Raw genomic sequence first — 25198 nt, 5'->3', positions numbered from 1 at the left:
ACTGTTTCCTGATCTGATTGGTACAGTCTCCGATCCGCATCGCTGGTACCGAGGCACAGTATATATACTTCGCACCCAAGAGTATACATACACTTGACGCCTTGAGCCGCCCATCATTGCCATCACACTACTTCTCAAACAACAACAAGAAGCCATCAACGACCCCGACACATCCCCTTCGTGCTACCTAATCACCCGGCGGACCCTCCCTTCCTTCCCGCCTCCACAACCATGGCTCCATCAATCCCCACCACCATGAACGCCGTCGACATCCACGGCGGCAAAGGCGGCATCGACGCCCTGTACATCAACGACCAAACCGCCGTGCCCAAACCCACCGCCACGCAGGCCCTCGTCAAGGTCAAAGCCTTCGGTCTTAACCGCATGGACCTCTTGCAGCGTGAGGGCATGTACCCGCTGCCGCCGCAGGCCCCCTCTACGCTGGGTGTCGAGTTCTCTGGAACGATCGTTTCGTTTGGGAGTTCGGAGCACGAGCGGGGTTTCAAGGAGGGCGACGCGGTTTTCGGGCTGGCTTATGGCGGCGCTTATGCTGAGGTGAGTTGATGTCTTCTTTTCGTGGCTTTGGCGCAGCAGGGCTGCATGCACGTTTTACGGCTGCATCATGGGTCAGAGGTGCTGTACTGTGCTGTCCCTAGCCACCATCGCGACTAGATCCCCTCCCCCTCATAGACCACCAACAGGGGACCCCCCAAACTAACACTCCTCCCTTTCCACCAACAGTACATCGCCGTCTCCACGCACATGCTCCTCCACAAACCCGACGAACTCAGCTTCGAAGCCGCCGCCGGCATCCCCGAAACCTGGATCACCGCGACGCAAGCCCTCTTCATGATCGGCGGCCTCTCGGACCCCATCGGCTCCAAGACCGTCCAAGACAAGCGCGTCCTCTGGCACGCGGGCGCCAGCGGCGTCTCCCTCTCCGGCATCCAGCTCTGCCGCGCCGAGGGCGTCAAGGAAGTCCTGGTCACCACGTCGTCGCAGGACAAAATCGATTTCGCGAAGTCCTACGGCGCGGATGCCGGGTTCAGCTACAAGGACGCGAGCAAGCCCTGGGATCAGGCCGTGCTGGAGCACACTGGCGGCGAGGGCGTGGATCTGATCATCGATTTCGTCGGCGCGCCCTACTTCGACGGGAACCTCAATGCCGCGGCGCTGAACGGCCGCATCGTCAGTCTCGGCACCATGGGCGGCGCCAAGGTCGACGTTCCGGGCGGGATCGATATCGGCAGGTTCCTCCGCAAGAGGTTGCGCTTCGAGGGCAGCACGCTGCGGGCCAGGGACGAGGCGTATCAGGGCAAGTTGAGGGACATCTTGGCCGAGCACGCGCTGCCGAAGTTCAGGGATGGGAGCTTTAGGGTGCCGGTGGAGAAGGTGTTTGATTGGAAGGAGGTGCAGGAGGCGCATCGGATGTTGGAGAGGAATGTGAGCATGGGGAAGATCATTTGTCGCGTTGAGTGAAAGTGATGAATGGGCGATGGCGGCGGGCAGCTGGGTGGGGTGAAAGGGATGCTGTAAAAACATAGGAAGGATGGAGATGTATGGTCTCGGGAAGTATCTGGCCGTCGTGCGAAGCCAGTACGCAGCATCATGATCAACAGGCAAGAAAAAGCATTGCATTACCGGAGTCAAGAGTTGATGTTGTGCACGTGCCGTGTTTCCTCTCTCGTTATGCCTTTTCTATTCATACAATAAGGTCGTTTCATGGTACATGGAGTGATCATCGCTATCGAACATTGATCACTGCGTCGTAGCTCGAATCGCCTGCAGCGTCAACGCGAAGATAAGACCTCGAGCCACCTCCTCTATCTGCAGACAATCAAATACCCGGCCCAAGGCCTCCCCACTTGCCGCTGCGCCCATGACACTCGTGAGGGCCTGCGGCATGCCTCGTTCCACCAGCAGCTTGCGTGCTTTGATGCGAAGATTCTCCTTTTCTTCGGCTGTCAGCTCAGCAGGCCAGTTGGCTCGTTCTTCTTCCGTCGCTGCTGCGTTCTCCCGCAATTTTCGGATGTGCGCGGCGAGTCCTGCGTCGGAGAAGTTGGCGTCTAGGACCGACTCTTGTAGCAGCACCCGAATTGACTCGAGCTGCGGGTTTTGGGGGCGAAGCAGGTATGTTTTGGCGGCGGAGAGGAGCGACAGCCTGATTGTCCATGCCGAGGACAGGGAGTACAGCTCGGTGATGATGGCGAACATCAGGTCGATAATTACTCGAGTCTCGCCTTCGGTTATAGGACTATGTTGGGTCTTCTTCTTCGGCAGAGACGCCCTACTCGCTGACATACTGTCTGGTGGAAGGTGAGAAGACGTCGGAGTGCTGGGCATCGACCTCTCCTCCTCCAACGACTCTTTGGCAGGGTTTTTCGCGCTCATCGGTTTGATCGGCACGTACTCATCTGATATTGCATCGGGCGGTGGTGGGAGATGGAGTGACTCCTGGGACTCCCTGGGCGACGATGCAGCATGTGAAGCGGGACCAGACTGCTGGTTGTAGTCGGAGCTCATCCGTATAGGTTTGGCAGGTCGAGTCTCGCCTTGCGCTTCGCTGATCTCAACGCTCTTTCTCGGCAGTTCTTGACTGAAGCGAGGAACAGCAATACTGGATCCTGTGGTCGTTCTGTTCATTGACTGAATGGGCCGTTGCGGTGTAGTCGGCTTCTTTGGGCCCGCGATGCCAGAGGTTATGGTACCAAAAGCTCCTTGAACACCTCCAAGAACAGCTTTCCCACCGCCAGCGATACCCTTCCCTCCCTGTCCTAGGACGTTCACGAACCCCTTGCCCACATTTTCCAGAGCTGCACCGCCTTGAACGAAAACGTTCTTTGTCTGAGTTGGCGCTTTTGAGATGCCGACCTCCTTATCAAGGAACTTCTTCATCGTATCGCTTTCAGCCAGTCGCTCATACTTCAGGGCATCCCGCAGATAGTACTCCAAGCCGGTGCGGAATGGTTTCCTGGCCACGCCTTTCCATGACGGTAGCTCCGGATACTGTTGTGAGAACTCAGGTACACCAGAGATTTTGGCTATGGTCAGAAGCGTAGGGTGGATCTTGACAAAGTCCAAATACCCACGGGTCACCATCCATCCGGGGAACTTGGAGGACGCTGGCTCAATCTGGATCATGTACAGGTCGTCCCTAGGCTCCTTTTTGATAGTCGATCTATCATCGCCATCGCCCAGATCGATCAAGGTGATAAAAGCATGCTGTAAGGTGAGAGGAAGGGGTACGACAACCTCTGCAATCTCGGGTTCGGCGGACCCTTCCAAGCCCATATCATCGAAGGTCTGTGCTGTCTGGCCCAGGGCTTCTGTGGAAGCTGATAAGGCAAGAGGCTCAATTAGAGGACCATCATCCCGAGGTGCTTCGACAATCTCATGGGTCTCGTCCAGCGCAGTACGACCTCCCCTACGAGTCGGGCTTGCGCTTGCTGACTGAATAGCATTCCCTTCCGCGTCGAACATGAATGAAGAGCGTGCCGACTTCCTGTTGCGGCCACTGTCCGAAGATGTGGGAGTGGTAATGCCTGCGACGCCGGTATCGGTAGTCGCTACGGACGTGGTCTCTTCGCTCTCAGAAGTAGCAACATCACGCTTCCGCCGTGCTTCGTCTTCAGCAATCATGGCATTGAGCTTTTCTGCTTCCTCAATTGCCTGTTGCATGGCCTCCTCGGCTCTGCTGACTCTACGTTGATGTTTTGCTTGCTCTTTTGAAGTAGCCTTGGTTGGGCTCTGAGAACCCTTGTTCATGTTACCGACGCCAGCGTCGATGATATTCATTACCTCAGGCTCGCCATCTTCCAGTAGATAAACGATCCAGCCGTTGATCCACTCCGGTTTGGAGCACATAACAATCATGGGTTGGAGAATGAGGCCACAAAGCACTTCTCGCAGGAATGCTTTCACTGGAGGACACTCGTAGGATTGCTTGTCCAGAAAGCTCTGCAGTATATCATCCGAGACAACGGCAAGCTTTCGCTCTTGCTGAGACGTGTTGATGACGTTCGCCAGGTTGCTATCAGGTTGATACTGCAGGTATGTTTGTATGGCAACAGCTGGGTCCTGATTTTGCGATGCTTTGAGTGCGGAGCCCAGCTCACTGAAGAACACAATCATGATAGATGTGGAGTTGGCCATAAAATCGAGGACAGGGTCGGCTGTCCGTTTGCGAGACAGCCGGTTTGAGAATGACAGGATAAATTGTGTAAGGGTCTGCCGACATGCGGCTGGGAATGAATGTTCCGTCGGGAGGAGTGGGCGGTACCACCAGTGCACATAGTCTCGAATGACTGCTTCTGTGAACTCGTTGAGGGCCGCCTGAGTCTCTGGTTGGAAGCCCGAGTAATTTAGTTCATAGTCCGGGTCTGTGAGACGGGCAGAAGTGTCAAGCTGCCCGGTCTCAGCACTTGTCTGTTCCTCGTGCTTGCGGTCCCGCCAGTCGAGCGCTCTCTTGACGACCTCTATCCCTAGCTCTCGCTTCTTTTTCTGTTGGCGCTCTTGGCCGCCATCGCCGTCGTCGGAAGCAGCTTGGCCCTCCCATGTGGCATGTAAGACGATACCACCAACTGCGCCGATCAGAACTAGGCCAAGGCGTCCGAGCACGAGGTACGTAGAGGCTGCAAGACCAACAGCACAAGCGCCAAGTGTCTCATTGCTTGCGGTAGAAAGGAATTGTAGCGCCGAGTTCTGAAAGGCGCGTAGGCGGTCCGACGTTGAGGGCAGCACAGGGGTTGCGGAGGGAGTAGATTGCGGTTTTGTGAGATTTGGAGGATTCTCGTCGTTCAGGACAGATCCGGAGCCTGCGTCCACAGTCGGGTGGCCCTCCATGCTATGTTGTTACGAGCATAGGAGTAGGCTGGAGACGGAGCGCCTAACGTTGTCAAGGAGAAGGAGTGTTCATTGTATACATACCCTTGCAGTTCCGCTCCACGCCGCAACGGGGAGATAACCGGAAATAAGAAGAGTTGAACTGATCACCACCTGTCCAAATATTTTTTTACAACGCTGTGTCTGCTCCCCGTCGCTCTGTTGTTTTCGGTACATGTTCTGGCCCTGAATACACAATATCTGACAGAATGGCTGACCAAATCTGTGCGAGCTGCCACGACACCTTGTGGCTGGAGATCGAGCCCGACAGTGACGACGAAGACAGCAAGGCACCGGCAAAGTCAGAGGCGATTCCAGATGATGTGGAACTCTCCTGTGGATGCCATTACCACTGGTAGGCAGACTTTCGTATGTGACATGTTATCTCTACTTACGACTATGGTCAGGGAGTGCTTCTTAGAGGCATACACCATTACACAATGCCCCAATTGCTCAAAGGACATTTCTTCACTTTCAGAGTCAGGCCATCAACAGGTCCTATGCACCATCCGCAACGAGGGAGGTATCCAGGAGAAGTTCGATATCCTCCCGTCGGCCACGGAGGAGGCCTACCTGCGGGCTTACCCTGAGGAGAGACGTGCCCATGCGTATCTGCAATTCTGTCGGGAAGGCGACGTCGACGCAATCATCCACATGATCCAGGACACAGACGAGGACGAAGACGACGCGGATGAAGTACACGACCAGCCGGACACGGACTTCCTCACATACACGGGCACTTTTGAAGGAATCGAAGGCTCCGGACTGCATGTTGCTATTCGATATGGGCGGGAAGACGTGGCTTGGCTTCTACTTGCTCTCGCTTCCACACTGGACTGGTCGCAATTTCCTGCACAGGTCCTTGAGGCAATGACGAGTCTGGGTCTGAGCAGAGAGGACCGAGTCAAGGGGATCGACATCCGCAACGTCAACGATTCCGAGGGACGTTCACCAAAGACACTTGCGGAGCAGCTCGGAGGCCCATGGAAAGCCTGGATAGATAGCGGGCGGTTGACGGCATGATAGTTGTATGGCATCCAAAATTCTCTACCTTTCATTATGCCAAAGAGCAGAGATCTAAAGCAATAGGAGCCGAGTCATTCTCCGCCATCCGAGTGAATCCGACGCAAGATTTAATAGCTTGCCAGATGCAAAGAAGAAAGCGTGTTTGGTTTAGGGCTGAGGCTTGCTTTCTTGATCACGCAGAATGTACTTCGTGTGTGTTCCGTGAGCCACGACAGATTGCTGGTCGCCAGTTCCCTTGTAAATAGTCACAGTGGTAAATCCCATGTTGCGTCCGACTTTGTTGGCCTTGCCTTCGATAGTCAAGACGTCTCCTTCCTTTGCAGTGCTCACGTAACTTACGTGGATATCGGTACTCAGGCCGGTCTTTTCCAGACCAGTACTGGCGATGGCCATCCCACCAGCCCAGTCGACGATCGTAGCAGAGACAGAGCCATGCAGACCGCCCTTGGAGTTTATCATGTTGCCATTGACCGGGATGCTTGCGACCATTGAGCCATGTTCAGCAGAGACAATTTTCATGCCCGTGAAGAAAAAATTGTACACCGGCGAGTTCGCCGATACGCGCTCCCAGCACGCTTGGACGGACTCGAGAGGTGTTTTGCCAGACATAGCTGCAGCAACGATGATATAATGAAGTTATGAGAGAAGTTCCTGGAGTGACAACCAACAGAGAGAAGTCGTCGGTACTTTTTTTGTTTCTCGGAGAAGTCGACCAGACCGCCGTCGGGGACACGTTGTTCCGGCCGAGGCAGTGAAATAAAATTTTGGCAGACATCCAGAGTCGACCGTGTAACACCAAGTCCGTCTGCTGCATTACTTCTGACCCAGATCACAGCAACGATGAGCAAACACAAGTTAGACGACTCTGCGGCGCTGGAGAAGCAGGAGCGCAAGAAGAGAAGAAAGGAACGCAAAGAAGCCTTGAAGTATGAGGACATCACTCCCTCCTCCACCGATGCCACTGCCGCCTCAACGCCTGTGCCCGAACAAAGCAAGGACGAGAATGAGAGCGAGCAGGACTACAAGCAACATCCTTCTTTGACCGCCCTCCCACAGTCTGATATCGACGCCTTCCATACCTCTCAGTCCGTCGAGATCTCCGACCCTCAATCCAGCGGTCTCCGCCCCATTCTCTCTTTCAAGCAATTGCCTACCGAACTCTCCGCTCAATTCTCCTCCGCATTCTCAAAGTTCACCGCACCCTCGTCGATTCAGTCTTCGACCTGGCCCTTCCTTCTCTCCAGCCGTGATGTTGTCGGCATTGCCGAGACTGGCAGTGGCAAAACCATAGCCTTTGGGCTCCCTCTCGTGGCACGCCTGCTATCCCTTAAAAAACAAAAAGGCGTTCGCGCGGTCATTATTGCTCCCACGCGCGAACTTGCAATTCAGGTTCACGATCAGATTGCCGACCTCTGTGCCTCTACTCCGTTGAAAAGCACCTGTATCTACGGTGGCAGCAATAAGGATGACCAACGGCGAGCTCTCAAGCACGTAAACATTGTTGTTGGCACACCCGGCCGAATGAAAGACTTCATGTCTGACGGAACACTCTCCGTATCAAAGACCCGCTACTTGGTGCTCGACGAGGCCGATCGTATGTTGGACAAGGGTTTCGAAGACGACATTCGGCAGATCATCTCCGAGATGCCCAGCTCCTCGAAAAGGCAGACCGCCATGTTTACTGCTACCTGGCCCAAGTCCATCCGTGACTTAGCCGCCACATTCATGAACAGCCCAGTCAAAGTCACCATCGGCCATCCGCCCTCTGACACCGGTGACCTCCGTGCCAACACGCGCATAAAGCAGACGGTCGAAGTTGTGCAACCCGACGCTAAGCAGCAACGCCTTCTCCAGCTCCTGAAGCAACACCTCGCCGGAGCCAAGAGCAAAGACCGCATCCTCGTCTTCTGCCTCTACAAGAAGGAGGCTACTCGCATCGAGTCCTTCATCAAATCCCGCGGCTACCCCGTGGCCGGCATCCACGGCGACCTTGCGCAGTCCGCCCGTCTCGCCTCCCTCTCGGCCTTCAAATCAGGCAAAACCAACATTCTCGTCGCTACCGACGTCGCTGCCCGTGGCCTCGACATTCCGGAGGTCAAACTCGTCATCAACGTCACTTTCCCACTCACCGCCGAGGACTATGTGCACCGCATCGGCCGCACAGGCCGTGCCGGCAAGGAAGGCTTGGCCATCACACTCTTCACAGAGCATGACAAGGCACTTGCCGGAGCGCTGGTGAATGTGCTAAAGGGCGCGAATCAGCCGGTGCCCCAGGAGTTGCTCAAGTTCGGTACGACCGTGAAGAAGAAGACGCACGAAGCGTACGGCGCCTTCGGTCCCAAGGAAGGCATGGAGGGTAAGAAGGCGACGAAGGTCACGTTTGACGACTGAGTGTGTCATGTGAGATCGGTGTTATTGGCCTCAAGAGTGTGCGATAGACATGGTGTCGGAAAAGCATGGCGTTCTTGGACTGTTTTGAGCCTCAAATCGGTGCTAGATCTAGATCTAGATACAGATGTAGAGTTGTGGCATGGACGTCTTCATGATCCAATGACCACACAACCGTGTCGAACTAATCCAATCATCCACGTTCACAGCTCCTTCTTCCCCTCCCCACCACTGCCTCTCTCCACCCCCACCACCCCCGACTGCTGACCCCCACCCAAAAACTCCTTTAACCCAGGCACCCTCTCCACGATCCTTCTCGGCACTACCGTCCTCAGCATCTCCGCCAAGAACTCCATCTCCTGCAGCAAGATACTCACGCCCAATACGAGCCCGCCCATAGCCACAAAGCTCAAGTGCTGCAGATGCAGCACTCCTCCTCCCCCTCGCACCCCCTCGGCGTTGGGCAGCGTCAGTCGCAGCCCCATCCACACCCCCACCGCCGCGACGAACGACAGCGCGTCTGGTAGGGCCTTGGGCCAGAACCAGGCATTGCTAACTTCTGCGCTTGCCTTTCTCGCCTTCACCTTCACCACCTCCCCCGCATCATTATCATCATCATCATCGGGAGGTCGCTCAGCAGTAGCAGCGGCGGCGTCGGCGGCAACCACAGCGGCAGGATGCCGGCTTCCATGATCCGCGATCCACCGCGCGACAAACCACGCCCCCCACGCAACGCGCGCCAGCATGCCCACGGCATTCGCCCACACGAGGCCCTGCGCGCCCACATCCATCTTGTTCAAAAACAACCAGGCCGCGGCGCCGTACAGGGCCGTGAAGCCCGCCATGGACAGGGACTGCCAGTGCAGTTGGGCGGGGGTGGCGACGCTGGTGACGAAGGCGTCGAGCACGCCGTTGACGGCCGTGAGGGGCACGTAGTAGACGTACGCGGCGAGGAGGGAGGTGGTTTCCCGGGTGCGCCATTGTGGGGAGAGGGCCAGGGGCGTGAGGGTCGGGAGGAGGGGTGGGGCCAAGACGGCGGCGAGGAGGGCGCCGAGGGTGTAGGTGTGCAGGGTTAGGGCGAGGTGGGTGAGGGCGGTGCGGGTGTTGGACTCTGAGGGAGCGGTGGGGGTGGGGTTGGAGAGGAGGGCGCCGAAGGTGTTGCGCGAGGATTCTTCGATGGGTTGGAAGAGGAGCCGGGCTAAAAGGCCGCCGTAGTTGGAGGCGAGAGCGAAGGCGCCTTGGGAGTGGAGGGGGGCGAGGAGCGAGAGGAGGAGCGTGTCGCCTTGCGTGAGGAGGAGCTTGAATATGGATTGGGCGTAGAGAGTGGTGGCGAGGGAGAGGAGCGGTCTGGGAAAGAGGGAGAAGAAGGCGCGGCTGTTGCTGGCTCGGGGAATCATCGAGGGCAGTAGAGTGCAGTTCGTGGCCGCCAACGCTCGCTGTGCGGCTAGGTAGTAGAGGATGAACAGCGTGACGCCGTAAGCTAGCTGGCCGGTCGCGAAGGGCAGGATCGAAGGTTCGTCCCCATTCCGGTATGTGTAAAATGCAACGCTGCAGGCGAATATGCAGCGATTAATGGCGGCCCGTGTCTCAGCGGCCGCTCGAGCCGCGAAGAGTGCTTGTTGCTGAATCACAACGAAGAAAGCTTCGGAGAGGAGCTCCACTAACGTTGCAAGAATGTAGTACTTGACAGCACGGGAGAAGTTTGGTGATGCCCTGGCTTCTGAGGGGGCGATGGAGAGGTAGTAGGCGAATGATGAGCCTCCGATCAGGATGCCCAGAAGGATGGCGAGGTAGGAGGCGTTGATTGCGCCTTGCAGCTGGATAGACGCTGCATCTTTGGATTTCGAGTTCGATGAATCCGCTGGAGCTATGCGTGGTTGGCGTTGCAAGGCCACTCGGAGAGATTCTCTACCGAAGTACAGTACAGTAACGCAAACGAGCTCGAGTTGGACAGCAATTCCTAGTAATGTAGGTGCTGAGTAGCGGAGAATGACTTGGTTGCCGACGAACGTTAGACCCCGGGAGGCTACTTGAGTGAGGATGAGGAGAGCCGTGTTCCCTGCAGGTTGACTCATCTTCACGTGCAGAGGGTCTGTGGTTGCTGTGGTTGCTGGCAAACCCAATGGTTGATGGAGAGGAAATGAGCCCAATAGTATTCATCAGAACAGGTGGCATTTAAATTCTTGGTAGCACTTTTGATTCCGAGTGACCCTCAATAGCTGTGACCGATGTTCTCAGTACATGACCTCAAGCAAGGAAGCATGGCCAACAGATCGATGATGCTCCGGGGACGTACTAAGGATTCAACTTCGTAAGGCGAACTAAATGGCACACTTCTTGGCGTGGGCCTGGTTGCCTGGTCGCCTTCTTTTCTTCTGTTCAAGCAGTAACTAAGTGCAGAGACGAGATGCTGAGTTTGCTGGGATCATTTGTCCTTCAGCGAGCTTAAGTGTTTGGATTCATCTCGATGGTGTTGATTGAGAGGGTATATAAAGTGGCCTAAAGACTCAAAAGGTCCGCTGTGTATGGCAAGATGCCATTCGTACACCCTGAGTTGCCCTGCCGCGCCCGTTCGCGCCCGTTCCATGCTGTAGCCCCCGCGATATGCTATGCCATCTCGTGACTCCAATGGCGTTCATTCATCATCGGATCCCCGCCACCATGTCGTCAGAGGCTCACGACAGGTAGACAAGTAAAGCCCTAAGACGGGTCTTTCACTGTGTTGATTACCAGGCAGTCTTCCGCGCGTCCCATCGACACATCTATAATCGTACAAGTTCATGGTGTCAGACTGTGTTCACGCCTCTCCCCACAAACCTCCGCTCGCCAGCACACTCCCGCTGCCAACGCTGCCGCCCAAGTCCCAGTAGTTCGCGCTACCTGCCCCACTGGCGCTCCTGCGCCTGCTCAGACTTCGGCCACTTTGCATGCTTTCACTTGCACAGCTACTCCCTGGTCTCCTTGCTGCCACCCCTGCTTGTGCTCCTAGCCGCGTCAAAGAGACTTGGCTCTCGCGTCTCGATCTGATCGGTGACCGAGGAGTCGTTGCCGATGCCGCCGGTCGTACGTGGGCGCGCGCAACGAGCGGATGGTGCTGCCGAATGATAGCTGTGCGCTTACCGATCTCCTCCGGACTGGTGCCATAGCCGCTGGCTCCACCACTGTTCTTGTTATGCTGGTGCTGCTGCGGGGGCGCTGTGGGAGAAGATCCGGTGATGCGTTCTTTCAGAAAGCGGAATACCATGCGGACGTCCAGCTCTCGTTCCCAGTACTCGCGCTCGCGCTGAAGGTCCAAAGTATCGGAAGAGAGGTGAGAGGAAGATGTTGACGCAGTGGGACCCTGCTGGAGCGAAGTTCCCGGCGCGGTGTCATCAAAGCCCCAGGAAGCGGCGTGACGAGGAGAGTGGAGAGTAGGCGGAAAGTTGGGCGTAAGAGCGGACGAAAACAATGCTTGGGACGACGGCGGGTTGGCAGACTGTCGTGTCTCGGGAATGGGAACGGCGGTAACTGGGAGGCCAGCATAATCGTGGGTTTGCGAAGAAGCTGGGAGGGCAGAGGTGTCTGTGTAGCTGGTGAAAGCACCAGGATGAGGAGAGATTGCGTGCACACAAACGCCTAGCTCGCGGGCTATACGATGGAGGAGGCGATCGCGCCATGCATCATCGAGAGATGATCCCAGCTCTGCTGAAGTTGATTCTGGTATCGTAGGTAAAGGTGCAGGCTTGGGCTCCAGAGCTTCTTCAGGCAGTGACTCTCCAAGAATGACGGATAAAAGAGGTTCATCGATACCAATGATGTCGCGAATGAATTTACGAGTCAACCGTCGCCAGAATGGCTCGTTTTCGCACTCGGCCTCCGCTCGTTGAGATGGACGTAGATAATCGGACTGCTTCGGTGTTGAACCTAGCAGGTCTTGCGTATCTGAGACGGAGACACCCTGTTGTACAGATTGTCGTCGTACCTGCCGGCGAGTCTCTCTTTCCACCTCCTCCAGCATCGCCTGGGACTGATCTAATCGCCACTTCTCTATCCGGACCCTCTTCTCTTCGTTGGCTTGTGCTTCGAGTTCTTCTACAGTGTCAAATCGACGTTGTACGCTTGATGGCCGGCGATGATGGCCTTGGTGCTTTCGCTTCGGGTTATAGTGCTCATGCTGCCAGAGCTGCTCCAGCACAGGTGGGCTGGAGGCAGAGAACCCACCCAAACCATCGTGCGTGGGTAGGACAGCGCCTTGAGAGTGTTGCGTGTGTGATGGGTATAGTGGCTCTTGGAAAGCATGCAAGCCCTCATCGAGTGTGTCTAGCTCACCATCTTCGGTAAGGTCCTCGTCGAGTGCTTCGGATTCTAATTGTGACCGACCAGCAAGTTGGAGAGATGCGAGACCGCTCGTCCGGGACAAACCAGCCGTGCGACTGGATCTCTCTGTACTGGATCCGATTTGTGATGGGGAGAAGAGAACCCATTCCTGTGACTCTTCCAACTGCGGACGAGCGGTGCTTATCAAAGTTGAATCTTGCAGGGGAGTATGAAGAATGCGCCGTGCAGTCGCTCCAGTGGGTGCTTGGAAGGCCATGGTTGGTGTCGAGAGAAAGCGGGAGGGTCAAAGCCCTGCGACCGCCGGAGAAGAGGTCTAGTTTCCCTTGATGCCGTCTCTTTTTGATGGTTCCAGGTCTTAAAGGCAGCGCGTTGGGCTCGTTGGGAGTCAGCAGATGTGGGGTTGGGTAGTGGTCACGCTGTCAAAGGCGTGACGACATATCCGTCGGAATGGCGAACAAAGACGTGCTGATTCAATGGGAAGGAGTGATATGTATGATTACTGAATGAGGATCGTAGGTTAGTGATATTCAGGCATCTCGTAATCGTTACATGGAAGTGCAGCTGTGATGGAAACGTTGAAGCGTGTGCGTAGTCATCGTACTCTGTTGGAGGGTGGCTTAAGCCGCGATCCGATAAGGGATAAGGGGATGGACCCTCGTCGCCTGATGAGCTTAACTGGACGGATATGCAAGATCACTGGACCTGTGCCCTGAAACCGGTCATTTTGCCATCCTTTCAACTGGCCCCTACGTCAAACAATTTGCTCATCGTCACTATATCGTTGGACTTCTGCTGTTCTGCAGATTGAGACTTCCAATCCGAGCCATTTGCATCAGTATGAATATGCCAAGCGAAACAACTTCTTGCCATTGATATGCCTTCTGCTGTTAGTCATATGCACGACTTGTTGGACCTGCTTCATTCGAAATAAATGCAGGAAATAGTGAGTACGAGTTTGAGCCTTTCTCATTGATACTATCTTAGCACGACTCCGGAAATGCTAGAGGCGAACATTCACCTCTCCCATAGTATTTCATCATCATCACCATGTTTTTCTGTCTTGATTTCCGTACAATGAAAGGACTCTAAGCCTCAGAGGCAGTCTCATAGGCACCAGGGAAGCGGCGCATGTTCTGCTCGATGCGGCCCTTGTTGCGCTGGAACTGAACGTAGGCACCGTCCTGGAGCAGACGACCCTCCTGCTTGAGCTTGACGTAGTCGTCGCGGCGAAGAGGAGTGAAGCCCCAGTTCTTGCTGACGATAATCTTTTGGCGACCAGGGAACTTGTACATGGAACGACGCAGGGCCTCGATGGCGGTGGCGCGGTTGGAGTCACGGGTGCGGACCGAGAGAAGAATCTGACCGATGTTGACACGGGCGACGGTTCCGTTGGGCTTACCCCAGGCACCACGCATTCCGGTCTGCAGTCTATCGGCACCAGCGCACGACAACATCTTGTTGATGCGGACGACGTGGTAGGGGTGGGCGCGAACGCGGAGATGGAAACCTTCCTTGCCAGCAACTTTGACGAGGTACCTGTAACTATCAGTAGCCATTCTCCTCCTTTTTATTTTGGTGCTACTCACTTGTTGGCGCAAATACGGGCGGCTTCGAGGGCTTCAGAGCTCAGCTGTTCGTACTCGTTGGAGACCATGTGCACGCAGAGAGGGAACTCGTCGACATTGGCACGTTTGCGACCGAGATCGAAGATGCGGATCTTAGGGTCGGGCACACCACGGTTGAACCGAGACTTAGGGTAGGGCTATATCGCTGTTAGAACTTGTCGCCGCTTTCGAAACAGGTTTTGCGTCGCTGTTGGTGGCGCAGGATTTTATCGGTGACAACGAGAGGCACATACCTTGTTCTTGCAGTAGCGGTAGCATCTCGCGGGTCTTCTGGCCATTTTGACGGGTTGACAGAAGAACTTGCTAAAAGACTGAGTGATGTCAAGGTGGATGAGAGCCAGGAAAGCGCAAGATGTAGACGTCCCTGCGCCTCCCAAGTGTATTTCAAAGCACTCTTGGCACTGGGCATTGTGGGCGGCTCTGTCTATTTCCTAACTCCGGCCTGGAGCGCCTCTGACTCACTTTCTTACCTGAAGCACCAATTCAGGTAGGCTTCCCGCAAACATGCGATCAATCTCAGGGCATGGTGGCTAGCTACAGAGGATTGTTGGCTCTCAAGGCATTGCCTTTGCCCCCGAAGATACCGGCATCGCCTCTCCCTGAGCAAAAATAAGACTTCCACCCTTATTCCAGTTGTCCACCACACACATGACCACTACAAAATCGGGCCACAGCCTGCGACAGCAGCTACCGTGACTCCCCGTTACCAGCACTGCAAAGAAGTTTGGTCGGCGAGCTCGGCGGCTTAGTTATCTAGTGATTCACGAAGCACCGTGCCAGTCTTAAGTTCGAGACCCACTCGGCATCGGAATCGTTTTGACCGAGCCTGGTTGCTGTCGCTTGTGCAATAGGCACCCTGCCCTGGCAGACTTGTCGACAGTCCATCAAGAAGTATTCGAGTGCTTGTGGCTGCAGGTCATTAGATAGTATCTGGTCAAATAGCCTTCTTTGACCCCCATCGATGGTGGTGGTCAATTTGCAAAGCGGGAAGTTTTCCAAATACATAATTTGTCACTGCTAAGTAGATTATATGGTCCTATCGGACTGTTGGAAAGACGGGGTCAAGTCGTAGATTGTCTATTTGAAGTTGGGTGATAGACAATGAAGTCGTCATGACATGCTGACGTTGGGGATCAGTTACTGCCACCGCAGCTGCTCGTCAGACTGTCCTTCCCAGGCGGCATGCTCGCCATCTCTAGTGTTCCGCACATGCTTCATACGGTTTGCGTCAAGCCATTTAAATCTGGCCGCTGAGTATATCCGAGTCACCAGCATCAATGACAGCCATGGTGGAGCATCGGAAGAGTTTACCGCAGGCGGTACCCAGTTCAATCTGAGCCAAAGTTAGTGTTACATCCCTCCGAAGCTGTAGAGAGCTTCTTCTCAGGGCCTCTTATTGCACGTACATTGTTTCCAGCGAAATGGTGAACAGGGGTCTTGCTAAGCATGGCAATATACTCGAGCTCGGACTTGCGCAGAGGAGGGGTGTTGCCGCTGATGATGACCAGCTTGGCCTTGTTGGTGCGCAGACTCTTCAGGGTAGACTTGTAGCCGAGAGTGACAGTACCGCTCTATTTCTCCGGTTAGCATCATGCAGCAGCAAAAGCATTGCATTTTTCCCGCGCTCACCTTCATGACCAAAGCCAATCGAGAGTTGATGGAGTTGGCATCCTTCTTGCTCTTAGATTTAGGGGCCATCGTTGCGCTGTCTACTGGTGTAAAGTAGAGATTGAATTGAGGCGCTCCGGCAGATGAACGAGGATTGCGATTGAGTGGTGATGGGGAGAAGAATGGTTGCCCAAAAAAGTTCGCGAAGTTTCAATGAACGAGTGCCACTGCGGTGGACAAGTGCGGCCTTGGCACACAGATGGCTTGGCGTGCTCTGTCTACGGTGGCGGGTAGACCTTGTATGCGGCCCTCCACCCATGCACCCATGCACCCATGCCACCGTTTGGCGGGTGTGCTCACGGGCAGCCGCAGCAACAACGCGGAATGACATGTGCCACCACTCTAACTTGCATTGTACCTGAAATACCTGCTTTCGATCACGGAAACGTTGAGCTGAGCGGTCACTGGTGGCTACGTTAGATCTTTACTAGATACCAACCTGATCTACACAGTCCTTGTGGCGCAGCGTCCACTGACCACACATCCTTGCATACGGATATTCGGTAACCCTTCTGCTCCCACTACCGACGCGCATGTTTCAGATGCTCCAGGCAGCTTCTAACCCTACCACGCGATCACTTTTCGCTTCCTTCACTATCGCAAACTGCATACTCATTCAACATGTCGACGCCTACCGCTCGGAAGCCCCTTTCCAATACTCCCAATTCGAGCCCCCGCCGACCCTTGGATGGAAGTCCAGCAAGGCCAACTTCTTCAGCATCCGCAACCAGTGTCGGACAAGGTCTGGCTAGAAGTCCTTCACTACGAAACCAGAGGCCAGTGAGGAGATCGAACGCCCGTATGAGCACCTCCTTCACGCCTGACCAATTAGAACAAGAAGACGAGGATGAGAAGAACGCGAACATGCAGCCCATTGCTGATTTGAAGGAGCAAGTATCGCGCGCGGAGCAAGCGTCTGAACAGTATCGCAAACAACTTGAAGTCATGCAGCAACGCCTTGATGATGCCACCAATGAACAGACGGCTGCCGAAGAACGCGATTTCGCGCGGCAAACCGAGCTAGACAAGTTACGCGCCGAGATCAAAGAGTCGGCGCGCCAGAACAGAGAACTGGAGACCTCCTACGAATCCGATCATCGTATGCTCCTCCAAGAAAGAGAAAGCCAATCCTCGAGAGAAGCCGAACTCCAGGCTGTGATAAACAGATTGAACGAGACATTGCGGAACAAAGGCATTGAAAAGTCAAATGCTAGTCGAGCAGGTAAGTAAATGTCTCTTCGCATTTGTCCGACGCTAATGAAAGCAGCCTCTCTGCCTGATCCTGCGGATGGTGGCCCAGACCAATCTACCATGCATCTGGCGGCTCTACAGGAGAAAGATACAGTGATCGAAGCAATGCGCCTTGAACTCGCTGAACTTCACTTGCAGGCTGCCGAACAGTCTCACATGGGTGACGGGCATCTTCAGGATCTTGAGAAAGAGATCTTAGACACTAAGATGCAAAATGCTAGATTGTTAGAGGAGAACGAAAGCTTCCAGATGCTACTAAGTGAGAAGACTTTGAAGGGTGATTTCGCTCTTGATCACCACGAAGATGCGGTTTCAGGTCTGAACTCTCTAGCTGAGGAGCTGGAGAGCGCCGGTGACGACCCTGAAGCACAAAGCGAAGCAGTCAAAAAGATCGAAAGCGAGAATCGGGCCTTGAAGGATCAGAACAAAGCTTTGACCCTCTACGTCGACAAAATCATAGGACGTCTGCTCAGCAACCCCGGCTTTGAACATATCATTCTGGATAAGGATCCTGGAGAAGCAGACATGCCGCCACCGCCACCGCCCAAGACCCCAGGTAAGGCTCTGCCGCCAACGCCTGCTGGAGGTCCTGATGAGGCAGCGCAAAGCGCCGTTGGCGGCTTCTTGCAAAGGGCTAGGTCAGTTGTGGCTCGCGGCAACGCGCCTCGACCAAGTCGTCCCGAATCAATGCTACAAGCATCGGCACTGGCTCCCACGGCACACGAAAACCCTGAGACAGCCCCTAGCATTCCCATAAATCGCGGTCACAGAAGAGCTCGGTCTGACCAAGCCCAACAAGACGCCAACGTCGCCGCAGCCGCCGTGGTGCAACAGATGACTCGCAGCTCTACCTTCCGGTCGCCCTCGTCTGGCCCTATGTCTCCCGGACTGACACCACTGTCTCCACAACTTTCATCTGGAAGCAAACCGAACTACTTCCCCTCACCATCCAACACTTCACAAGCAGGCAGCACCACGACAACCGCACGGGTGCCATCTACGTCGCTCCAAAACACCGGCAGCTCGCGCAACAGCGTCGCTTCAGATGGTAGTTTCGGCCACGACAAGTCGTCCGTCACCGATGCGAGCTCCGTTCAGATCAGCAATGCCCCTGGGCCGGGACCCGCAATCCCCGGTGCGGTCATGAAGCAGAACCAGATGCGACCCTTACGGCTAGTCAACCAGGTCAAGGACGAAGAGGAGGCGCAGAAGAAGGCCAACCGCGGCAGCTGGATGGGCTGGTTCAATCGTGGTGCCGCGGAGCAGGCTCCTCAGGGCTATCAATGAGGCAGGGGTCACCGTAGCTCGAGCGGGTTCAGTGTTGAGTGGGTAGAGGTTCGCCGCTAATACATGCGGGCAGCCTGGCGAGGACTCGGTTGCCTCTGACAAGCACAGTGTTGGAATGATGTTTCTTCGACTTTTGTTTTTATACCCCGGATAGATCACGTCTGTCATGTCACCCCGGCGTCTTAACCAGATGCTGCTTTTGCATGCTCTTTTTTCACTCATTCCTCTCCCTTCCGATTCCTTCTTTATGCTGTTTCCTGCTATCATTCGCTTCGATGCCAGCCAGCACCGGTAATTCCCTGAACTGGTGCTTAGAGAGAGAATCAAAAGCTTTGCTGCGGTAGAGAGCCGCTTTCTATCATAAATGCGCCTCGTCTCGTCTATCTATGTATGCTTGCTCGGTGCTCACGCTGGCTGCTACTTCTATGCTTTATCTAGTGCGTCTCAAGTCTAATGATATATGCATGCACCGACGCTAGATGCCAATATAATGCTGCAGCTCTATTTAGATCACTCGTTCGCCTCCTCAACCTCACCGGGTAAAGGACTGTTTTTGAACTCGCTTTCCCCAGTGACGTTGGTTGCAACCCTCGGCCACCGTGCGCAACTTCGCCTCTCCCCGATTGCCCACCTGCACCCTCATGCAAGCAACATGTCCAAATCAAGCCTGCACCTTCACGCCGACGCCCCTCTCCAGCTCCTCGCCCTTATTCGCCTCGGCCTCGACCTCTGCACCGTCCACCTCCCTCGCCTTTGCCGCCACCATATTCCCCTCCTTCTCTTTCTCGGTAGCAGCATCATCACCCCCCAAAGCCGCCCCACTCTTCCACTCCCACCCCTCCCCAATGCGATCCGGCCTCTGCAACCCCCTACTCTCCCACCCCACCATCGTCTCCTCCTCCAAACCCACCTGCTCCTCCCACCCGGGCATCGCATGCTCCACGCCCCTCTTCCTCCGACTCTCCCTCGTCTCCACGATCCTCGCCTCATCCTCATCCTCATCCTCTGCGTCAACCTCGATCCCCCCCTCAAACTCATAAGCCCTTGTCTCACAATTCGCCCACCCCGTCCCCAACCCCCGACTCGCCCCCTCCCAATCTCCCGTGAAATAATGCAGGAATCCGCCGTGCGTGACCAGCACGATCTCCGGCTTTTCCACCCCGGCCGCCACGAGTTCCCGCGCTTTCTGGCGTAGGAGTTGGCGCGTGGCGCGCGCGCGCGATTTGATCGCCGCGGCGTGCGGCGAGTAGCGCGTGGTCAGGCCCTTTTCGGTCCAGGAGGGGTGGAGCAGGGAGAGGTCGACGGGCCAGGATGAGCGGGACACGGAGGCGGCGAGCGTGGTCGGGTCGGAGCCCGTGTCGCAGGGGAAGTCGGAGGTTTCTTGGGCGTCGGGGAGGGCGAGTATGTTGGGACGAGGGGTGGTGGGGGTGTTGGTGGATTTGACGTGGTCAGAATGCGAAGGGTCGAGGAGGGGTTGGAAGGTGAGGTAGGCGGTGTGCAGGGTGCGGGTTAGTGGGGAGGCGGTGATGAGGGAGATGCGGCGCTGGGCGTCGCCGGGGAAGTGGGCGGCTTGCAGGGCGGCGCATTGCTCTTCGCCGGCGGGAGTGAGACGAGGGTCGCGCAGGGCGTGGAATTCGGTGCCGAGGTTGTGGAAGCCTTGGGCGTGGCGGACGCAGTGGATGATGGCGGACGGCATGGTGGCGGTATGTGGTTGTGGTGGGGGTTGGTGGTCTAGATGTTTGATGGCCCTAGGTTTATATGGTGCCGGGATAGAGGATAGGGAAGAGGAACGTCCGTGGGCGAGGATACCAGGTCTGTATGACGGACTGAGTGCAATTCTATGAGTGAGCGACGTAAAGTATGAACGTAGGTGAAGAAGAGGAAGACATTTACAATATGACCAATACGTCCGATCCGTGACAAAAGGCGAAAGTACTTGCACGTCTAGGCATTTCCCCTGCCGAAATCGCTCACATCCGGCTCCGACTGGACTCTGCTGCTATCACCATGGCAAACACGGTGTCGAAAGCGATTGCGTCGGTGTGGGGAACGACTCAGGCCGGCAAATGCGCTGCGTTGCGTTGTGTTTGAGAGATATTTTTTTTCCACTGCCTGCTGCGTTTTCCAATGCAGGAATATAATTGGTGGGATCTGCCCTTGGATACGGGCCGTGTCCTGCCGGGCATTGCAGTGCTTACAAGTACCTACAGAGAGAGATCTGAGCCTGCAAACGTGACCCTATGATTGGAGACTGGGATTCAAGTGGCACGCTTGAGCGCATTTCGCAAAGGGGACTGCACTTGGTTGTACGTCTCGTAGCTAACAAAACCTCTAGAGCTGGCCGAACCCTTTCCCTTCGCGGATCGCCTTGCACAGTCTTTCACGGAGGACCTCCTTATACAACTTGCCCGCCCTTTTGCCGTCAATGCCCTCCTCGTCTTCCCCCACGACCCTGTATCGTGGCAACAACAACCTTCCATAGCAGGTACTACTGCTGGGCAGTCGAGCGTTGTACGTCTTCTCCTTTGGGCCTGTGTCTGCAGCGCCATCGACCTGTGCCGGGCCAGCAACCGTCCGTTCTCCATGCACTGTTGAACTATTCTGCCCGCCGGAGGTCGTGGGTATGTCCCGTGACGTGTTATCGACGCCAGCATCAACCCAGACATCTCCATTTCTTTGCAGGACAAAGCTGCCCCGATGCGCCCCGCTGCCACCGTTGCCACCCCATCCACCGACAGGAACGCGGCTACTGGCCAGGATGAATTCAAGTAGCCCCTCAAGAAAACCATCCTTTCTCTCTTCGTCACCGCTTGGTCTCGTGTCTTTGGCAGCCTCCTCTTTCACGACGTCCCAGAACGCGCGCACATAGTGGTCGTCCTTGTTGTAATCCTCATAACTCGCATGTTCCATCAAGTCTCCGATATCGATCTTGCGTTCGCCTTCGATGACGTCTCGTAGTTGATTCGGTGTGAAGAGCTGCAGAGCAGCCGGGGAAACACAAACATGGAATCCACGCGTGAAGGCGGTATATTGAGGCGCGACACTGTCTGAGGTGAGGTGCAGAATGTAATCCTTGACGTAGGGGTGACGGCTGCTGTTGGTGACCAGCGGAGACTCATCCTTTGACGCCAGCGACCGAGAGCCTGACGATGCCGCACCGACCAAGCATGACTGTGACAAAGGAAGAGCGGCGGGCGAAGATGATGGAGATGGAGTGCTGACGGGCGTGGACACGGAAACAACGGCCGTGTCAACGGCTGGCCCGGACGAAGAGGTGGAACTGGCCCCCGTGTCGATGTCTAGGGACGGTGAGGGCGAAGCAGATGATGCTTCGGGTTTGGGCGGCAGATGCAGCATAGGAGGGAGCTCAAAAGTCGGTGACTTGGCCTTTTGCTTGCCCTTCCAGCCTGGACGCGGAAGGGGCGCATATTGAGACCTGCGGTGACCTTTGGTCTTGCTCATATCCGTCGTGTATACCTTACCGCCAAACTCATAGCTGAATTCGTAGGTGCGACCAATATCCTCCGCAACATCTCCGTCATATGTAATGAGCTGATCAAGTCCTTTCGCAAGTTCAGGCCAGCCGTCTTGAATATGCTCGAGCTTCTTCACCTTGAAGCCCAGTAGCTTTCGGTAGAAGGCCAGTGGCATAGTAATGGGAAGAGTGACCCCATTATAAACCGCCAGGCCCATCAACAATCCAACGGCTTCGAATCGCCATGACGGCTCGACACTTCCCGGTTGGAACCATGTCATTTGTGTGCGATCATCGACGGTGAACATTCCATGGTCGGGATTGAATGCTTCTGCAAAAGCAAGGCGAAAGAATTCCTGCTGCACACCACCGTGATCCAGACCGTCTTCACCCTCCTCTCGGCCCAGGCGGACGCGCAATGGTCGAAGAATCTCTCGCTTCTGCCGCCGCCACAATTGATTGATTGCGTCTTCGAGAACATGCGAGCGCCGAATGGTCATCACAAAATACTTGGCCATATATGGCCTCAGGGATTGAAGAACTTCGCGACCACCATAGACCGGAATCGTTGAGCCCTGCAAGAATTGGTAGGCGTCGCTGAATACCATGCTTGCCATCTCGAAAGATGCTTTCATTGCCGTCACATTAATGGCACGGAAATACTTGACCAACTTTGACGTCTCGAAAAGGAAGGGGTAGCTCAGAATATGCGTCTGACGGGCTGTAGGCGTAAAGTGCAGCCATTCGTTGGGAAACTCCATCTCGTCGAAGGCATTACCAATGAATGGCATCTCACAGAGGCCTTCGAGATCAGGAAGTTCGAAGATATCGAGACGGTTGTACAACGCAGAGATGAGCTCCAGGGCGCCACCGACGGATCCAGTGCGAGAAATGATGGGCGTACGGTCCCAGTCTTTGAGAAGCACTGTGCGGGCGATGTCAATTGCGCTTAGGCAGAGCATGAACCGGTATTTGACGTCGTGTCCTGAGACGATGTCGAGTTGCTGGAGATCGCTGCAGAGCAGGTCGAGGACATCGTCCATGACATTCTTCGGCTTCACTCTGTAAGAAGACTTTATCTTCCGGATCTCCATGGCGGCCGTATGGTGGCTAATGCAGTCGGTGAAGGTACTGATAAGTCGTTGACGGTGCCAATCTTGGAGGTGGTCGAGTATTTCTATCAGTAGCTCGGCAGTCTCGCGGTCCTCTTGGTCGATGAACTTGCCGAATGTGAAGCTGGCTCGGTTGTCGTTGCGCACATCTGCTACGCCGAGGAGTCTGACCTCATCGAAGCCACGATCTGACCACCGGAATTTCAGCAGTGGCGTGGCAAGCGCCATCAATACTAGAACAAAGATTTGAGAGATCTGCTTCCGGTCCGGCAGGCGCCCAGTCTGTTGAATAAAGTCGGCCTGGGCCGCTGAACCCTTACCAGAGATGTCGTAGTTGCCGCCTCCAAGACCTTTGAAGGCTTTTCGGGCAAGCGTTGCAGCCTGTTCCCCATCATATGCCGGGTGGTCCACGTTGTAGCACTGCTGGATCATATCGTGTAATGCGTCGAACAGTACGTCTGTGCCGTTGGCGACTAATTCCACGATCTCAAATGCAGCTATCGTCTGAGGACCGTCAAAGTCATGAAGGTATCGGTCTGTGGCTGCGGAATCCCTGCGACGCGGAGGGCGTTGGCTGGTCGGCGAGTTCAGACTCGCTTGTATCAGCCGTACTCCAGTAGGGCTACGCGGCGCGCTTTCTGGTCCGTCGCTCTCCGAGGGCGCCCCCTCGTAGCCCCAAGACTTCGCAGATTCAATCAGGCGATTGGGATTGCTGAAGCTGTAATATATGCTCTGTTTGATGAATGTTTCAAACGGAGAATTAGTCGGCACGCCCAACTCTCCATGGTTCTGTACAAGCCAGTCCAGGTTATCCCACGACAGGCGCCTCAATGTGAAGCCTCGAAATGCAGTATTCATATGTAGGTGCGTGTTCTCGTCCCAAGGAGATCCGGCCTCGGCATCAATGGTTCCGAACCCAGCATCGTCAACTTCGGGGCAAGCTTGCGCAGGAACTTCAGGGGCTTGAGGGTGATCGTCTTTTAGCTCGATTGACGTATTCAGCTTTCGAAGTGTACAAGTATTCCACAGGCTCTGGGCAAATGAGGCGAAGTCGACCTTAGAGTCACCGCGCGATTTGGTACTATCGTTCTGACGTACTTCCGGTCTCGGGTTGACCTCGTCCTGATCCTTCTGCATTTCAAACGACATCATTTCCATGGAAGCTTCCAGGGCCAGAATCTGGTCCTCGTCAAGAGCGTCTTCAGGACCGTGACTGCTCTTGTAGTTGACGAGGGTCGACTGGTTCTGAATCGTAGCCGCCGTGGTCCAAGCCATCTTGGACTTCCCGTTGTCTCTCCAGACCACGAGATATTTGATGCAATCCTGCTCCACACGATGGGCGAAGATCTGTTCATGCGGACGATTCGTCTTTTGGGGATTTTCTTTCTCGGGATTGTTCATCTTGTCTGATTCAACATTTGGACTGGCCGAGCTACCAAGATTTGCCGAGCTCAAAGGTGTCGAAAGTGGTGCGTCATTCTTGGTTGACGGTGCTGTGTCCTTCACGGATGAATTTTGAGTCGAGCTAATGTTTTGAAGCCCACTGTTGTCGCCAGGTATGGAACAAGAGCCCTGCCTTGAGGACCTCCGGGCGCCATTGACTGGATGAGATGTAGTACTCAACCGTTTCTCTTGCTGAGCACGAAGTTGACCGTTTGCTGAGGTACGAGACGCTCTCGACGGAGTATAAGCTGGCGTGGCTGTCCGCTCTTGCGTAGTACGGGGGTCCTGGTACCACGGAACTATTGGTTGATTCGGACACAGTCCCAATGTGGGATCTTTGCGGTTGCGAGTGCTTTCCTCCACCAAGTGACATGCCAGTGCCCTGGCGCTCGTTTCGGTATACCTTCGAACTGGAGTTTTGCTGTTTCTCCGCCTGTAGCTCAAGCAAGTGGGAGTAGCGCAGTGGCGGTTGTGACAGCCATACTGTATCTGGTTTTCATAGCGACGGGTGATCAACCGCAGTCGACGGTCGCGCTCTACTTGAATATTGCGATAGGAATCTTGCGGCTCATTCTGTATGATGTCTCGAGCGACCGCCGCCGGTATAGAGCGCAGTGCATTGACCCGGAGTCGTTGGTACTCCTCGAATGACTCCGCCGGGTCATAGGACTGTTCGGGATGGTAGTGCAGGACGGCATGCTTCGAAGAGGGCGATCGCATAGCCG

At 55.3% G+C, this 25198-nt stretch overlaps 12 protein-coding genes across 12 annotated transcripts; 4 read left to right on the top strand and 8 right to left on the bottom strand.

Annotated features, from left to right (window-relative positions):
• Window positions 1-231: 231 nt before the first annotated feature.
• Window positions 232-1479, top strand: HMPREF1541_06026 (uncharacterized protein; the record flags this gene model as incomplete). Its single annotated transcript, XM_008720363.1, has 2 exons — window positions 232-555; window positions 742-1479. The coding sequence occupies 2 exons, from the start codon at window positions 232-234 to the stop codon at window positions 1477-1479; spliced, it is 1062 nt and encodes a 353-aa protein (XP_008718585.1).
• A 279-nt stretch (window positions 1480-1758) lies between these two features.
• HMPREF1541_06025 (uncharacterized protein) lies at window positions 1759-4842 on the bottom strand (the record flags this gene model as incomplete). Its single annotated transcript, XM_008720362.1, has 1 exon — window positions 1759-4842. One exon carries the CDS (start codon window positions 4840-4842, stop codon window positions 1759-1761), a length of 3084 nt encoding a protein of 1027 aa, XP_008718584.1.
• Window positions 4843-5090: 248 nt separating this feature from the next.
• HMPREF1541_06024 (uncharacterized protein) lies at window positions 5091-5904 on the top strand (the record flags this gene model as incomplete). The annotated part of the gene is made up of 2 exons (XM_008720361.1): window positions 5091-5236; window positions 5289-5904. The coding sequence occupies 2 exons, from the start codon at window positions 5091-5093 to the stop codon at window positions 5902-5904; spliced, it is 762 nt and encodes a 253-aa protein (XP_008718583.1).
• A 150-nt stretch (window positions 5905-6054) lies between these two features.
• HMPREF1541_06023 (uncharacterized protein) lies at window positions 6055-6516 on the bottom strand (the record flags this gene model as incomplete). Its single annotated transcript, XM_008720360.1, has 1 exon — window positions 6055-6516. One exon carries the CDS (start codon window positions 6514-6516, stop codon window positions 6055-6057), a length of 462 nt encoding a protein of 153 aa, XP_008718582.1.
• A 231-nt stretch (window positions 6517-6747) lies between these two features.
• Window positions 6748-8298, top strand: HMPREF1541_06022 (uncharacterized protein; the record flags this gene model as incomplete). Its single annotated transcript, XM_008720359.1, has 1 exon — window positions 6748-8298. One exon carries the CDS (start codon window positions 6748-6750, stop codon window positions 8296-8298), a length of 1551 nt encoding a protein of 516 aa, XP_008718581.1.
• Window positions 8299-8498: 200 nt separating this feature from the next.
• On the bottom strand, window positions 8499-10370 carry HMPREF1541_06021 (uncharacterized protein; the record flags this gene model as incomplete). Its single annotated transcript, XM_008720358.1, has 1 exon — window positions 8499-10370. The coding sequence occupies one exon, from the start codon at window positions 10368-10370 to the stop codon at window positions 8499-8501; it is 1872 nt and encodes a 623-aa protein (XP_008718580.1).
• Window positions 10371-11092: 722 nt separating this feature from the next.
• Window positions 11093-12868, bottom strand: HMPREF1541_06020 (uncharacterized protein; the record flags this gene model as incomplete). Its single annotated transcript, XM_008720357.1, has 1 exon — window positions 11093-12868. One exon carries the CDS (start codon window positions 12866-12868, stop codon window positions 11093-11095), a length of 1776 nt encoding a protein of 591 aa, XP_008718579.1.
• An 829-nt stretch (window positions 12869-13697) lies between these two features.
• HMPREF1541_06019 (60S ribosomal protein L10-A) lies at window positions 13698-14515 on the bottom strand (the record flags this gene model as incomplete). Its single annotated transcript, XM_008720356.1, has 3 exons — window positions 13698-14148; window positions 14199-14374; window positions 14471-14515. The coding sequence occupies 3 exons, from the start codon at window positions 14513-14515 to the stop codon at window positions 13698-13700; spliced, it is 672 nt and encodes a 223-aa protein (XP_008718578.1).
• A 959-nt stretch (window positions 14516-15474) lies between these two features.
• Window positions 15475-15935, bottom strand: HMPREF1541_06018 (60S ribosomal protein L30; the record flags this gene model as incomplete). Its single annotated transcript, XM_008720355.1, has 3 exons — window positions 15475-15570; window positions 15644-15808; window positions 15867-15935. The coding sequence occupies 3 exons, from the start codon at window positions 15933-15935 to the stop codon at window positions 15475-15477; spliced, it is 330 nt and encodes a 109-aa protein (XP_008718577.1).
• A 591-nt stretch (window positions 15936-16526) lies between these two features.
• Window positions 16527-18443, top strand: HMPREF1541_06017 (uncharacterized protein; the record flags this gene model as incomplete). Its single annotated transcript, XM_008720354.1, has 2 exons — window positions 16527-17127; window positions 17173-18443. The coding sequence occupies 2 exons, from the start codon at window positions 16527-16529 to the stop codon at window positions 18441-18443; spliced, it is 1872 nt and encodes a 623-aa protein (XP_008718576.1).
• A 661-nt stretch (window positions 18444-19104) lies between these two features.
• On the bottom strand, window positions 19105-20139 carry HMPREF1541_06016 (uncharacterized protein; the record flags this gene model as incomplete). Its single annotated transcript, XM_008720353.1, has 1 exon — window positions 19105-20139. The coding sequence occupies one exon, from the start codon at window positions 20137-20139 to the stop codon at window positions 19105-19107; it is 1035 nt and encodes a 344-aa protein (XP_008718575.1).
• A 635-nt stretch (window positions 20140-20774) lies between these two features.
• Window positions 20775-25193, bottom strand: HMPREF1541_06015 (uncharacterized protein; the record flags this gene model as incomplete). Its single annotated transcript, XM_008720352.1, has 1 exon — window positions 20775-25193. One exon carries the CDS (start codon window positions 25191-25193, stop codon window positions 20775-20777), a length of 4419 nt encoding a protein of 1472 aa, XP_008718574.1.
• Window positions 25194-25198: the final 5 nt, after the last annotated feature.

This window comes from Cyphellophora europaea, assembly GCF_000365145.1.
Source record: "Cyphellophora europaea CBS 101466 unplaced genomic scaffold supercont1.5, whole genome shotgun sequence".
Taxonomy (NCBI): Eukaryota; Fungi; Ascomycota; class Eurotiomycetes; order Chaetothyriales; family Cyphellophoraceae; genus Cyphellophora; species Cyphellophora europaea.
Note: the sequence above shows the minus strand (reverse complement) of the source record. Positions and strands in the feature narration are given on the sequence as shown.